This window comes from Trematomus bernacchii, unplaced genomic scaffold (genome assembly GCF_902827165.1).
Source record: "Trematomus bernacchii unplaced genomic scaffold, fTreBer1.1, whole genome shotgun sequence".
NCBI classification, from domain to species: Eukaryota; Metazoa; Chordata; class Actinopteri; order Perciformes; family Nototheniidae; genus Trematomus; species Trematomus bernacchii.
In genome coordinates, this window is record NW_022987593.1 from 1792127 (window position 1) to 1807060 (window position 14934).

The 14934-nt window shown below is 38.1% G+C and overlaps 2 protein-coding genes across 2 annotated transcripts; both read right to left on the bottom strand.

Moving 5' to 3' along the window:
- Positions 1-686: 686 nt before the first annotated feature.
- On the bottom strand, positions 687-5923 carry LOC117482227 (tetraspanin-1-like). Its single transcript, XM_034130270.1, has 8 exons — positions 5835-5923; positions 4229-4311; positions 3497-3712; positions 2546-2620; positions 2307-2414; positions 2084-2227; positions 1882-1974; positions 687-1142 (listed from the first exon to the last, which is right to left on the bottom strand). The coding sequence occupies exons 2-8, from the start codon at positions 4283-4285 to the stop codon at positions 1086-1088; spliced, it is 750 nt and encodes a 249-aa protein (XP_033986161.1). The 5' UTR covers positions 4286-4311; positions 5835-5923; the 3' UTR covers positions 687-1085.
- Positions 5924-6379: 456 nt separating this feature from the next.
- LOC117482228 (ras-related protein Rab-3D-like) lies at positions 6380-14690 on the bottom strand. Its single transcript, XM_034130271.1, has 5 exons — positions 14527-14690; positions 12205-12438; positions 8008-8126; positions 7322-7446; positions 6380-7215 (listed from the first exon to the last, which is right to left on the bottom strand). Exons 1-5 carry the CDS (start codon positions 14527-14529, stop codon positions 7028-7030), a joined length of 669 nt encoding a protein of 222 aa, XP_033986162.1. The 5' UTR covers positions 14530-14690; the 3' UTR covers positions 6380-7027.
- Between the last annotated feature and the right edge of the window lie 244 nt (positions 14691-14934).

A 14934-nucleotide genomic window follows, 5' to 3' on the forward strand; every position in this document is an offset into this window, starting at 1 on the left:
AGGTGGAAACTCTTCTAGAAGATTAACATTATGTATATTGAGGAATATTGTGTAGAAATGTGTCATTTTACAAAACATTATACTTAAACCACTTTTTAGCAATGCTACAAACATTGTTTCTCTAGTGTTATTTCACATGCAACAGGGTCGTTTTCTCTCGAGCAAACATCATTGAAACGACCCGCGGGAGAGAGCCGTGAGGCGCGACCATGGCGCGACGCACGTTCACCAATGCATAGTCTACATCAAGCGTGATTGGCTGAAAGGAGGTCACGTGAGAATAGATACGTAAACTTCCAGACAGAAGTTACGTTTGGCTAACAGTATTTTTTCATGACATAGCGACACTAAATCAACTAATTACAATCGTTACAAAATGGTCAGTCAAGGAGGCTAAGAAAGGAAGTTCTGAATAATAATAATTTGTAATACATATATTGAATTCTAAAGTTTCTCAAGACAAAGCAATCAATCATGCATATCAATAATTGATTAGCATACTTATTGAATAAAGTATGTAATAAAAAATCTCATATGTGGTACTGTACTTTGGTTATTGACACTAGAATCCATTTTATGTTGGTGATATAGGCCTAAGTAAACCATATCCTCTGACATTGTTTTATATAGGCCTACATGGTTACAAAAATAACTAGACAAAATGCCAAAGAAGACCCGAATCAATGTGTAATAAAAATGTGAGATTGTGATATTTATTATTTCAATTATAAAGATACAAAAATAAATTCATTATAATACAGCTTGAATGTGAGGGACATAAACAACTGACGTGATTTGCATCCTTTCTGCCCTGTGCGTCATCACATATTACTACCCATATGTATCAGCACATACAACATTTGCTGAAAGCAGCCCTTCTTAAAACATAAATAAATCACAGTATAAATGTGATCCATTGACTTGGTCTTTTGACCTCAGAATAGTGCATGTAGAGCATTAAAAGTATGTCTGCCTGAGAATCTGTCTATTATAAATGAAATAGAAATGTTATACATAAAAAACAGCTTGCAAGTTACATTTCTCAAACAATTACACTGTTGCCATCTCATCCCAAACAGGAAAAATCATGCCTTGTTGCCAATCTGCTTGTAGAGAACCATGGAAACCACCATGGCAGCAATCTGTGAAGACAAATGTTTAACAATACATTATTGAGATACAGTGTAATGGATCTGTGATACAGGTTATTGACTGTACACTGTTTCTGAAAGAGTGATTGTTTGGCCTCAAAATGGGAACATAACATTCACATAGCATCACCTTCTAAGTTCATATTGTAAACATCCTTACAAGCAGTTGCTTATTTATACACCGAACAGTTACAGAAAAGCATTATAATTTATTTAGAGTTAGGTTTTAGATCACCTGATTAAATAAAGTCACCTTTTGTTGGTGTGTGGACCCATTACTGTGGGGAATATCTTGGTCTTTAGCTGCTTAATGCTCAACTTTGTTTAGCAGCTAGTTCCTGCATCAGGAAACATCACAATGCGAGAGTAAACCAAAGTAGTAAAGTCGCAACTGCCTAACAATGAGCTGAAACTCTCTTTAAAGTAGAGCAGAGTTGAGGTGCACACTCTTTTAAATAGTAAAAATGTCATTTGATAAATTGTTACAATAAAGTGGTTGACTATAGAATCTTTAAAGGTCATAATGCACCTACAGACAATTATTGTAACATATTATCATCATGCTTAGATAGACATATTCATGATGACATGACTCTTATAGAGAAAGTAAAACAATATTTCATTCAAATAGCAATCTATAACTGTTTCAACTACCAACTGGGGTTAAAGTATACATCACTCTTCTACAGTAGACTGGTGGCTGAAAAAAAAGGCTATTTGATATTGATACCTCAAGAGCAGCGATTCCAAGAATCACAGCAGCAATGATCACAGCATTTTCCTCTATCAGCTGCAGAAGCCTCTGTAAGCAGCCATCAATATTCTGAAAGAGAAACAACAAGTTCAGAGGAGGTAATGACTGACTGTTGCACTTCATCATCACAATAAATGTTTTTTTGCTAACATGCATTAAGTTAAACTTAGTCTCGTACCGAACGTTCTGCTTCGAATGTGTTGCACACGCCAACGGTGATGGTTTCGTTACAACATGTTTGTGGATAAACATCCATTCCGTGCTCATTGAAGAAAGGGGATCCTTCAAAATCTGTGTAGTTCTTGTATCCGCAGCACGTAAACTAGAACAAAAACACAAAGTCTTAATTCAAAATCTTTACAAAGCCAATGCAATTGTCCTATCAATAAAATATACAGTACCTCCTCCATGGTGGCATTCCAAAGAGAAGTGAAGCCTTCAGTGATTCCATACTGCTTTCTGATGCTTTGTTGGACTTCGACTTCTAGCTGACCAAGGAGATCCTCGGCCTGAGAAGGACAGGTTGACAATCTTTGAACCTGATACTTTTTTTTTGTACATTTAAGTTCTTAAATGGTTTTAAAACTAAGTCTTGCTATTGGAAATTATTGTTAAGTAGCTCCTGTTAAGAGCCACTTACCAAGCCAGTGAAGACGAGCAGCACCACAGCTCCTGCGACCTCGACGAGGAAGAGAATCAGCACAATACTGAAGAACTGGATGGGGAGAAAACGATAAATAATACTGTAAAACACTCCATGTAAAGCATTTAATTGCAGTGTTGTATTTCTATCAAGTCTGGACAAAGAAGGTAATGGAAATACAACAAACAAAAAACTATTGCTCAAATATGTAACATCTTGAAAGCCACCTCCTTCATAACAGCGCTAAATGAGAAGGACATTTTATTGACTACTCTGGTGAAATAAACATCAAACATTTCATAATTTACTGTTACCAGAATTCAAATTTTTGTTGATATATTTGGAATGCTCAGATAGTTAGTTCTCTCTGCCCACCCATAGTTTAAATACTTTTATTTCAAAAGGAGGTTAATGTTGCTTTGAACATACCTCATACTACCACACATTTAATTAAATTATCCTAAATCAGATTTGTTCAGTTTAATTGTGCTCCATAGTGTTTTAAAGGCACAATAAGTAAAAAGTAAGTTTTTCAACAATCCTATTCCTCTAGAAAGAGGAAGCAAAAAAAGTGGCTGACACAGCACTGAAAAAATGCAAATATAAGAAAATTACAATTCCAAGCGGACAAAGCTCATTCCAAAACTGGATTAGATCTGATGTTGTCTTTTCTCCCACTTGCAAACGCTGTAACCCTACTTGAACTCAGGTGGAAAGGCACACTTTGACTGTTTGAGTTTACAGAGGGCCACAAATCTACATGTATGTGGGTAGTAAAAAGGTTTGACAAAAATATTTTACACCTGCGACAATGAAAACTGTGACAATATTTCAAGCAAGGAGAAAACCAGGCGGAAATAATCTTTCTACAAATGACACAAAGGTGTGCCTCTTTAACAAATGTCTTCCGTCCTACCCAGTCCAGTTGACCTATCACACATTGCTCACCGTCAGCAGCATACACCTGCTCTCCTTGACAGCTCCACAGCAGCCCAGGAAGCCGATCAGCAGCAGCACAGCACCCACGGCGATGAGCAGGTAGGCGACGTTTGCCAGCTGGGATAAACCAGACGGAGCGCCATCCACGTCCTCCACTAACCCCAGCAGAGAACCACTGTCCACCTTCACCCACACTCCCACACCCAGGATGGCTGCACCTGCCAACTGCATGATGTGTGAGGAAAGAGGAGAGATGTAATAATCAGAATTTAAGAACATAGCATTTTAGTATGGAGAGATATAGAAAGTATAGTTTTAGCTATAGCTGCTAGCTGGCTGGAAGCATGGTAAGACAGCAACAGCAGCTGTTCAACAGCAACAACATCCAACATTACATTTTTAGTTTAGCCGATACAGAAAAGTAATGTAAAACACAACTTGCTGGGTGGGTTAAAAGCTGGACTATGTCTTGTATTTCCCAAAATGTAAAACTATTCCTTTCAGCTATCACTGACTTTTTGAAGTAGGCTACACAGCAAATGTTTTTCAGGTTTTGCAGTACAAAGTCACAAGTCACATCACTTTTTATAAAAAGTTAATATTCATATGAAACATTATTATTAGGAATATTATTATTCTATCATGTCGGCTCTCTAGTCTATTTTCTTCTGAGACCAGGCCAACATAAAATAGAGCGGAACAGCAGAAGACCAAAACGATTTTTTATTTTTTACAACTTACAAAGATGCAACCATTGAAGATGAACATCATAATTTTGAGAAAGCCGGAGCAACACATCTTGGCGCTTTTTTTTCTTTTTCACACTGTAAAAAAAAAGAGAATACAAAAAGTTTGTTAGTTTAACTAATAACTAATTGGTCACACTTCCTTATTTCTCTTGCAGGGGAATTGTGCACAACTCTGCATTTTGCCTCTCATAGAAAAATCAATGATGTGGGGGGATGGCTTACAACACAAGCAAGCACCAACATGGGTCAAACGGCATTTGCTTTGGTTATACATTAACCAAAGTAACTGGCAGGAAAACATGAAGGGGTTTCTTCTTTAAATGTTGCAAGTTTGTCATGCTGACGTAATAGGTTTCGGTTGATAGGTACGTCCCACATTCATATCCACACTTAATTGTTTTTATTAAGCCTTGGCTGCTATTAAAAAGATCACACATTTAAGTCACATGATCAGGTTGTGGGTTTCCCTTTTTACACATGAGTCTCCATCTGGTACAGAGGAAGCAAATTCTCTTCAGTTCTTCCAGCTCTGAAGTTGTATACTCTCATTGTAAACCAGTTTTACACTGTGTCACTCTCTGTCCATTATACAATCACTCAATATCTATATCAGCGGAGACTAAAATAGTCTTTTCTTCCATGTTAAATGTGTTCACTTAGTAGTATGAGTATAGTAGTATGTCATTAGTTAAATGAACACGTTTAAAGGGTGCCAAGTAAGTTATGAAGAGGTTGTCATATTATGGCTTCAATTAATCAAATGTCCTCATAATTGGTGAATGGTATCAGTGTATTGCTTCTAACTACAAGTAGCAGACAAACCATAAAATACACACCTATGCCCGCAACATTGCAACACTTTGTTTCCTGTATTTGAGAAATGATCTCTGTTTTATAGCCTTTGATGATTTTTTCCTTATTGCTATGACAATAAAATTCAGTAGGAAAACACTTGCCAACTGTTACATTCATTTCAAGTGGCCATAAAATGCATTCATAACGCCAGCATAATCACATGTTTGTTTGAGGCAGAAGAAAACAGGACAGATAACTGTTTTTAACACAACTTGAAAAGTCAGAGAACATTTCCTACATCGGTTCTGTTACTATAAATGTAACTGTTAAATGTTCTGGTTTCCTCTGCTGTCAAGTGTCAGGGTTCAGTTTTTTATATTGACTGTTGAAGATAGTTGACCATACTTAATTTAAGTCTGTTCGTATTTATAATGTAATGGTACATTATAAATACGAACAGACTGTATTGCAATTATAACACTACAGTAGTGTAATTATTACAATCGACCCCATTTAAATGATACTTGAATAAAATAGCGATACTCAGACAGCAGATCACCAACTACCTCACTTTGTAAAGTAAACCTTTGATTACAACAACCTCTATTATCAATAGAAAAAAGTGTGTGTCATTTATCATCCCTTTATTTTATGAATTAGATAAGTTCTCATTGTTAAAATCATACTGGTTCACATCATGTTATCTCGCTGCATTTTTAGGTTGGTTGAAATTAAGATAATAAGTTGTCGATCATGTAGTTGCATATTTTAATTGATAGTATGAAAAAGAATTAAGCCTGTACCTGTGCAGTTCTGTCTGTCCGTTGAGGTCTGATCAACCAGGAGTGTCTGCTCGACAAGCCTTTCACAGCCCCTTTTATCTCTTCACAGGTTTCACACACACACACACACAAAAAAGTTCATGCCCCACACGTCACAGACTTTGCTTATGGGGTAAGCAACATTTCCTGGTGATCAAAGTCCCTTCAAAAACCAGGAACCTATAAACAAATGATATTGATATCCAGAAATAGCTTCTGAAATTCAACACAAAACTCAAAAATGTAATTTCATTTAAAAAAGAAGAGCCAATTTAAAGAATCAAATAAAAGAACGTTGGAAATAAGCAATAAGGTGTTGATAACTTGATTGTAATACATGGAAAAACACTTAAGGGCAATAACATTTTATGACGTGATTGGAAATTACATCAGTTGAAAATGAACCGATGTCAACACTGCGTAGAAACATTTGAAGAGCTGTCAAATGTTTCCTGTTAGTTAGAAGTGTTTCATTTAGAAAATAACATTTAATTACATTGTGCAAATGAAAACCATCAGACACACTGTATTGATCCACATCTTTAATACCCACTTTTAGAGATACAAAATAAACCTGGCAAAAGAAAGTCATTAATTAGCATTAACCATTGAAAGGTACAAAAAGAATAAAACAAAAGATATAAATTAAAGCTGATGAGAATATCCCTTAGTAATTACAAGTCTGGACTGCACACATACACCTGGAATGACACAGCACCTTTCAGGTATGTTTCACTTCAACCTTCAGGTATGTTTGACTTTGTACTGAACCGTCAGTGAGCCTCAGCAGTTCACATGATACAGTTTAGTGCAGCGATGACTCAGTGATGCATTTTCATGCAGCAACCACAAGGGGGTAGCATGACACAAGTAAATCACAGTGATCCACACACCATGCTGATTTTGCTAATGCCTTTCATTCACATCCTGGCCTGCAACAGGTGCTGTTCACTCACTAGACAAGAAATAACAAAGCAGTGTTGTCAGGCAAAAGGCACTCTGTGCAGCTCTTTGGCATCTCAGTGTAACAGTCACATTACGATGAAGCTGCGGTCGTCACCAAGTTGTGAAAAGATACAATTAAAAAAAGAAAGCCGAGCATCCATGATATTATTGCATCAACATGAATAACTACATTCAAAATGATAGATTTAGATCATTTCCATTGCCAGCCATCAGCATGCACAGCCGCCTGGTCTGCTGCTGGGCGTCTCCTTCAGGCCGGCCTCATTCTGATTGGCTGACGAACTCGATTCACCGTTGACGCTCTCGCTCATCTTCTCGCAGATGACGTCCACCAGCTTGTCAAAAACCTGCTTTACATTGATGTTGTCTTTGGCACTGGCCTCAAAGAAGTGGAAGCCTGCAAACAGATAGACGAGTGACAATTCAATAATTTGTTTACGTAATTGAGTTTGTCTGGCGGGTGCTTGCAGAGCATGTTATAGGAGTGAGGGTGTGTCACTAACCGAGCTCTGAGGCCAGTCTATGGGCGTCCTCAGTAGGGACCTGCCTGTCCTCCTCCAGGTCCAGCTTATTGCCCACCAGCACTACCTGAGCGTTGCCCCACGAGTACGTCTTAATCTGGGTTGCCCTGGAAACACCAACACAACATTTTCACAAAAGCTTTGCTGCATTTCCTACAGCCAGTGGTGGAAAGAAACAAAGCACATGTAATCTGTGTGTGCTGTGCTCATATGCAGTTAAGTGCTTGAATTTAATTTAAGCAATTTGATGTAAAGCTACTGTACTTTATACCTTTATGACACTACATTTCAGAGGAGAATAATGTATTTTTTTATACACACAATTACTGGACATAAAATACACACTGTTTTCACACACACATGTAAATATATCTAATATGTATACATGGTCAAATATGTATACATGTTCATTTAAATTAATTTTTTATTTCATAATTTTTTTTTATCTTTGATGTTATCCTTCATTTTATTAATCTGTGTGAATCTGTGCTGTCCTGCTTTTCATCCTTACCCTGTTGCTGTTAAACTACTGAATTTCCCCAAAGGGATTAATAAAGGTCCATCTTATCTTATCTTGTCTTTTTACGCAGCATAGTTTGAGAAATTCCTTCCTCTACACATTCTAATATACTTAATGGTTTTATGGTAAGATCTGCAGGTCTACCCACCAGTCCTGCACAGCGCAGAAAGACTCCTGACAGGTGATATCGTACATGAGCAGGAACCCCATGGCTCCTCTGTAGTACGCTGTGGTGATGGTCCGGTAGCGCTCCTGCCCTGCAGTGTCCTGTAAACACACGACACACCTGAGAAATGCATTTCTTTTTCTGATTTGGTGCAATGTCCTTATTGTTTAAACAGCTACTCAAAGGAACATGACAGGGTTAACTCTGTGAACCATTAACTCCCTGGGAACAGAAGCTAATCCCTCCCATCATGTGTTGGTGTGGCCCCACCCTGTTATACACCAGGATATGCTCTCTGTTTCTTGGCTCTGCCTTAAGGATAAGAAATAGAGATTTATCTTTTCTAGTTTATGCTGTGGTCTGATTGCGGGAAAGCTGTTTAAGCATTTAACGATAGCTGATGTGGATATGTTAGAACTGCACCCAGAAAAAGCTGTTAAACTAATAGGTTTACATCTTCTGCCCTGATCAAATTAAGAGCCAGCTGCTGTCATGTATAATACAAACATATCTCCTAAATATGGAGATTCAGGGCTTGACCGTGCATTAGATGTTACCGCTGTCTCCAACACCCTTATGCCAAACTTTATGCAGGGTTTTACAAAATGAGTTTAGCTTGTTTTAATAGCCCCAGGAAACCCATTCAAGTTGCAGCCAATTCCATTTTACTTGGCACCTTCCTCGTGTATTAGTATGCAACTGTACTATTGTTAAGCAGAGCAGAGAAGGCTATGCTGAATACATTAAGCTAAAAAAAGATGTATTACTTTAATCTAACAGGAGTACTGTGGGTGAGCCCTCGCCTTCCACTAACGTTCAGCGATACATCTGTCCTGGGTGTCAGTGTGCGCAGTAAGCACATTCGGCTCCAGCAGCTCGAACCCATGCATCTTTCATGAACCCTGCTCTCTGGGGACCATGTTAGACATCAACTGTCATTAACTCCGGAGTGTGAGAAATGAGTTTACGCCACAGCCATGACAGGCAGCAGCGTGTAAGAGGGCAAACTGGGGAATGAGGTGAGGATAAACAGTCTATGTTGTGCAACAGCACTTTCAAAAGAACCCCTCGGCTGGAGCTGTGTTATAGAACCTCCTAACCCCAAGGTAAATGCTGTTAATTACCTCCAGTAAATTACAGCTCTGACATTAAATAGACTGCAGCGTTTCATACTCAATTTGGATGATATATGGTCTGTCAAGCCGGCTCGTTCTGTACAGTATAATATTTTATCTGCTGTGGGGAGGGAAATGCTTCCTTAGCATTCTCCAGGAAATTATTAGGAGCTCTTCAGACCCTAATGATGTGAGGGTCGCATATATTTTCTAAGTGACACCTCTGCTGTAGGCTGACTAGACTCATAATCATATTAAACTAACTCAATTAGTCACATTTTTGTTCTTCTCAGACATGTTTTGGTAAAAAGATGGACAACAAAGAGTCTTATGGTTATTTTCTTTATCCTCATTTAACTGAATGATGATTTGGGCATCAGTGAAATGGGTTTTGGAGTTGGATACCCTACTGTCTGTTTTCTACAATACTTAAGCACCATTGAAAACCTGCTATGCTTCACTCATGGAAAGTAGAGTGTAATCGATCTATGTTTTGTATATAGTTGGTTAGTAATGGCCATTAGACTTTTTTTTGCCCTTTTTCATTAATTTGATGGTCCAATAATAATGTTAAGCCAAAATGAGTTTAGTTAAAAGACAATTTACATAAAGAAAGTATATTGAAATGAATGGGAGAGATGACAAATTCTTCCATAACCAACCTAAAACAAGAAAAGGAATCTGGATTGAAAAGGATTCATTTGACATGCTATGGTATCAATGTTTTCGAAAGTGCAAATAGTATTGTAGCGGCGAAAATCAAAGAAATAAAACAGAAAATGTACTAAAAAAATATAACTGCCGCTGAGGCAAATGTATTATTATTAAGTGTAATTATTTTAATAAAGTAATTTTTTATGCTTTTATTTTGAAGGTGGTTTTGGGCACCAGGTGATTATGTATATATATATATTGGAGACAGGTGGTGGGATTGTCACACCAGAGACCCCTGAAAGTGCTTTCAGATCAACGGCTTTGAACCAGTCCCAGCTACCTGCTAAATGTGCAAAAGTATAAAAAAGTATATAAGTAAAAATCCAGAAAAGATTACTTCTTCTATTTTTTTCAGACGGTCTGCCATTTATGAGTCAGTGTGGTTACAAAAAACTACTCCTATTAGGTTTTTATACTCAGCACTTTAAACTTTCGATGTGCCAGATGAATTAGAGTTAAATCTTGTCGAACTGTAACACAGTGCCAGCTTTTACTTCCTTGGTTCTGCACTGAGCAAACATCCATCAGTTTGTTCTGGCAGACTTCCACTCCTTTCACCCTGCTGCAGATCAGAAACTAGATTATGTGGATGTGATGGTAAACGTTTTGAAGGTGAAGGAATGTAAATATTTTTTTACTAGCTTTGCTTTTTGATTATTTTCAAGAACAAATCTTGTTATTATGCTTCTATTTATTTAAATAGCAAAACGCAACATCTTGCAAGAAACAGCGTCTGAGGGCTTCTTAACATTTAATAAACTATGAATGTGTCATACTCACTTAACGGGAAGAAACTCAGCTTTTAGACAATATTAACCATAGCTAAATGAAACAAAAGGGTAATAACAAAGGCTCTGAATTAGCCCTGAGCTAACGCAATCAGCACAGAACCCAAGGTAAAATACCCTTATTACTTATCAAATCTGCACAAACAAGATATCGATTAGCAAGCTGATATTCCACAGATTCCAGACATATAAGTATCATCACTGAGCGATCAGAACTCGCGACATGGGAAGCAAACACAGACATCACACAACGTAGCATTACGGAACCAACACAGGAGAAGGTTAATCCAATGTGTCTGTGTCACTTTGAAATGATTACTAATAATCCATCTTCATATGTATGTCAATAACGGAGATTAGCTGCTACGAGAGTGTATGACAGCTTCCGGTTCCGGGGCATTCTGGCTACGCATCACTCATTCAACAATGGGTAATGTTTAGATGGATTTTAGGAACTTCCCCTCGATTCTATTGGCTCTAACGGTTAAAAAGAGGTGTCAATCATCAAAATCGACTGAGGGGGGCCAGAGATATGGAAAATGCACCCAAATGACCCCAGAAGTGTTTTTTTCTTTCTAAACCTCTCTAAAAAGGTCAAATGTCACTTGTTTTGCATCAATCTTGATACAGGGTACTTATTATATGTTATAGTTTGGATTCCTAAAGCTTTTAGTCTACTATCCCATCATTCAAGGGTGGTTTTCACTATAAGTAATGTTTTTTTTTTTGGACGGACACAATAATTTACATTTTTTTACTATGTTCAATGTGAATTTACTTTAAAATAAAAAGATTCTATATTGATTTTGACTTTTCTACATCAAACTCACAGGTTTATCATTACTTTGAGAAAAAAGATTATTAATTTACCCCTTTTAGAAGTGTAGTTATAGTCAATTGTTCTGGGAATGTCATTTTCGAGTCTGAGGCCTGAAAAACAGGCTCGGGGCTTAACAGGACTACAATTCACAAAAACAAAAAATCAAGAATGAGCTATTTAAAGGTTTGACGTTTCGAGGGTTTGCTTTATTAACACCTTCTTTAAAACCTTAACAACTAACAATATTGTAATTTCTAACTGGTGGGATGTTATGCTGTAAATAACTTTAAATAGTTTCAGAATGATGCCAACATTTGTTTCTGGCCATCTTTCAGTCTTTCTACCCTAAAACCCTTTGCTCTAGATTTATATTAGTTAACTATTTCCCATTCTTAGTTTATCTATGAAAAAAAACCTCTGTAAAAATTGTGCACCTGAAAAGCTCTACATCCCTTTTTGGTAGGTTTATCAAGTGGCAAGCTGAATACAGTCAAACTGTCAATTAAATAGATGAAAAATACAATATTTTTTTAGTATATCAGCATATTCAATGAAAGTGTATACTTGCATAATTCCTGAGATTTGTTAGGTTGTATCCACATATTTTAAGTTGTTTTGGCCAAAGCATCAGCTAAATAAATGTTAAATGTTATGTCCCCGAATGTCAACTCCCACCAGCATGAGGACATTAATCTTCCTCTATCAGCATATTTCAAAGATCAATGTGTATTCTCCAACTGACCCAGATCTGAAGTTTGACCCTCTTGTCGTTCCTGTAGATGGTCTTGACTTTGAAGTCGATGCCCACTGTGCTGACAAAGGCCGACGTGAAGGAGTCGTCTGCAAAGCGGAACAGGAAGGAAGTCTTTCCCACGCTGCTGTTGCCGATGATCAGCAGCTTAAACATGTAGTCGAAGTTCTGGTCGGCTGCATCTTTATGCTCCTGGCCCGCCCCTGGATCTCTGGCTAGTGCCATCTATCAAAAGAAGAAGGACAAGAGGAGAAGAATGATACTTCAGACTCTAAACTTTATGAATAGATTGTGAAACTCAACTTGATAAAGTATCCACAGTCATTTGAAATGTTTCTAATGAAATCTAGGATAAAGGGGGGGAAATGTGATTCATTCTCAAATAAATATAGCAGCAAAAAGAAAAAAAGTATTTTGTGTTCAATGTGAGGATTGGCTGCTTTTGTCAGTTTTATATCAGTGTAAATAAATACCTTTTGGTTTCTGACTGCTGGTAAAGTCATTTGAAGACATCACATTTTGGTTTTATATAAGCTTAATCCATTCAAAAAAGACACAATAACCAACAGCCTTGCAAACAATACAGCGGAAAACAATAAACATTAAATGTGTACATATAGACAGAAGAGAAAGATAATCAATAAAGCACCTTTTGAATAAACAATACAAAATATAAAGAATACTATAAAAGACCAACCAACAACTAATAAAAACATAAACATATAAAAGTATACACATAACACAAGCTTCTTAAATGTATAAGATAATTGAAAGGGCAAAACTGAGTGGAAGAAATATATTAATAAATATATACATTTAAGAAACTATGAAGCCTGGAGTTCTCTGCGGGCCAGGGGTAAATATCTTAACTGAATATTTTAAGTGATGACAAAAACAAATGGGATTAATTCTAGCCCCTGCTAATTCCAGTTACCTCTATACCAGTGTATTACAGAAGCATTGCGACATGCAACAAGTATGCCAGCTATGTGCCAGGCGCAGGGTGCTCAGCTGATAAAGCCCCTATCATGTAGTAAGCATTCGACATGAGTAATAAGTAGGCTCCATATCTTCCTCCCTGGCTGACGCTGGCTTATTTAAAGCTTGGTGGGGTTGGGAGATGTCTGGGACAGAAATGTGGAAAGACAGTACTCATGTGTTCGAATGACAGAGTGAGGAATCCCAGCTATTTCAGAATTCACACACACAGGCCTGAAATTCATCCACAGTAAAAGCTGAGCAGATGTTGGTAAATGGACGTGTTGTTTTAACAATGGTCTACCTCCCCACCCCCCAATATTCTTTAGCTCTCATGCCTGTGTTATGAATCACAAACGGGGCCGCTCCTTCCACCGTTTCTCCCTCTATCCGTCATCCCCTGCTCGCTCTGTCCATTTGTCAAATGGACGCGTGTAGCAAAACTTATGGGATAAGTGGACGCTGAGCGGTGGGCGAGGGGGCAATATATTCTCCACCCCTTCCTGTACATTTCATCCATCATCCACCTGACCTACTGACACTCCCATTTAAACACACCAACACCCATTTATCTTCCTTTACTTTCTCTCTCATTCTCATCCATCTATGCATCCCTCCTGTCATCATCCATCCATATCTCCCCCCTCCCACGCCACACTCTCTCCTTCCTCTATCTGTCTGCATCATAAGAAAGCTGACCAATGCATTCATCCTCACATCCTCTACCCCCCTCCCACCCTCTCCCCTTAGAGAGGCTGAGCCCACTCCTGTTGTACTCCCTAATAGCTGAGATCTCTCAGGAGACATGCTCAGTAACACCACTTCCAAGACCTTAGAGGGACCGGTTGCTGTGCACTCTCAGCAAAACACTAATATCCGCGCATGCGCTAACACGTCAGTAGGACAATACAAACAAATAGCTGTTTTGAGGTTTATTACTCGGGATGCTAAAACTAAAGCAAAATAAAAAAGGCCATTTCGCATAAAAGCAGCATAATACTAAATATGAATCATGAACAGATGTTGACACCTGGCATAAAGTACATGGAAATGAGTATTGGAAATGGGGTTTGAAGTTAGCAATACCAGGCTGTGGGGACACATGGGCTCGTGACACTTGTTGAAAGTTAGAAATAATCTAAATAAATCTATACAAACCAGCCTCAAGTCAAGTACGAGTACGACACACGCACATTTTTCTGAGATAAAGGTGGACAATGTTTCACAGTTAGCCTAATTTGCCTACATTGCCCCACCATACGGTAGCTATACCGAACCGATAGCATTAAAACAAACGCTCCACTGTTTTTGACAACTGTGTGGAGAGTAAATTACCATGGATGTGGTTTATAAGTCCGTCTCCTCCTTCCTTCCCGCGGTCTTCCTCCTCTACCTGAAGCAGATGGGTGTGCGCTGCTGTCGGGCGCTGAACTTCAAGCGCTCCGCTCCCGGATCTCCAGGCTGTGTGTGCATGCGCCTGTTACTGGGACACCACCGTGCAACGAGTCAAGTCAGCAAGGATATAGAAACGGAACTTCCGGAAGGGACTTTCAAAATAAAACCATTCGTTGTCTTTCAATCTTATGTGAGATTCAACCATAGACTGTATAAAGGATTCAACACATGAAGTGCAAAACATGGACGAAGTTCAGTAGTCATTGTTTTTTTTAAATTTGTATTGTGCATGCATACTGCATATGTTGTGTGTTGCAATTCCCTCCTCTGTGATCCTGTGATGATAGT

Bases quoted from the DNA above. Each gene is read 5' to 3' on its own strand.
- LOC117482227 (XM_034130270.1), bottom strand. From the start codon at position 4,285: ATGTGTTGCTCCGGCTTTCTCAAAATTATGATGTTCATCTTCAATGGT. The intron at 3,713-4,228 runs GTAAGTTGTAAA...CACATCATGCAG, and splicing joins TCTTCAATGGTTGCATCTTT to TTGGCAGGTGCAGCCATCCT. The intron at 2,415-2,545 runs GTAAGTGGCTCT...TGTCCTTCTCAG, and splicing joins TGCTCGTCTTCACTGGCTTG to GCCGAGGATCTCCTTGGTCA.
- LOC117482228 (XM_034130271.1), bottom strand. The intron at 8,127-12,204 runs GTCAGTTGGAGA...GTGTGTTTACAG, and splicing joins GGGTCAAACTTCAGATCTGG to GACACTGCAGGGCAGGAGCG. The intron at 7,447-8,007 runs GTGGGTAGACCT...TGGTGTTTCCAG, and splicing joins TTCTGCGCTGTGCAGGACTG to GGCAACCCAGATTAAGACGT.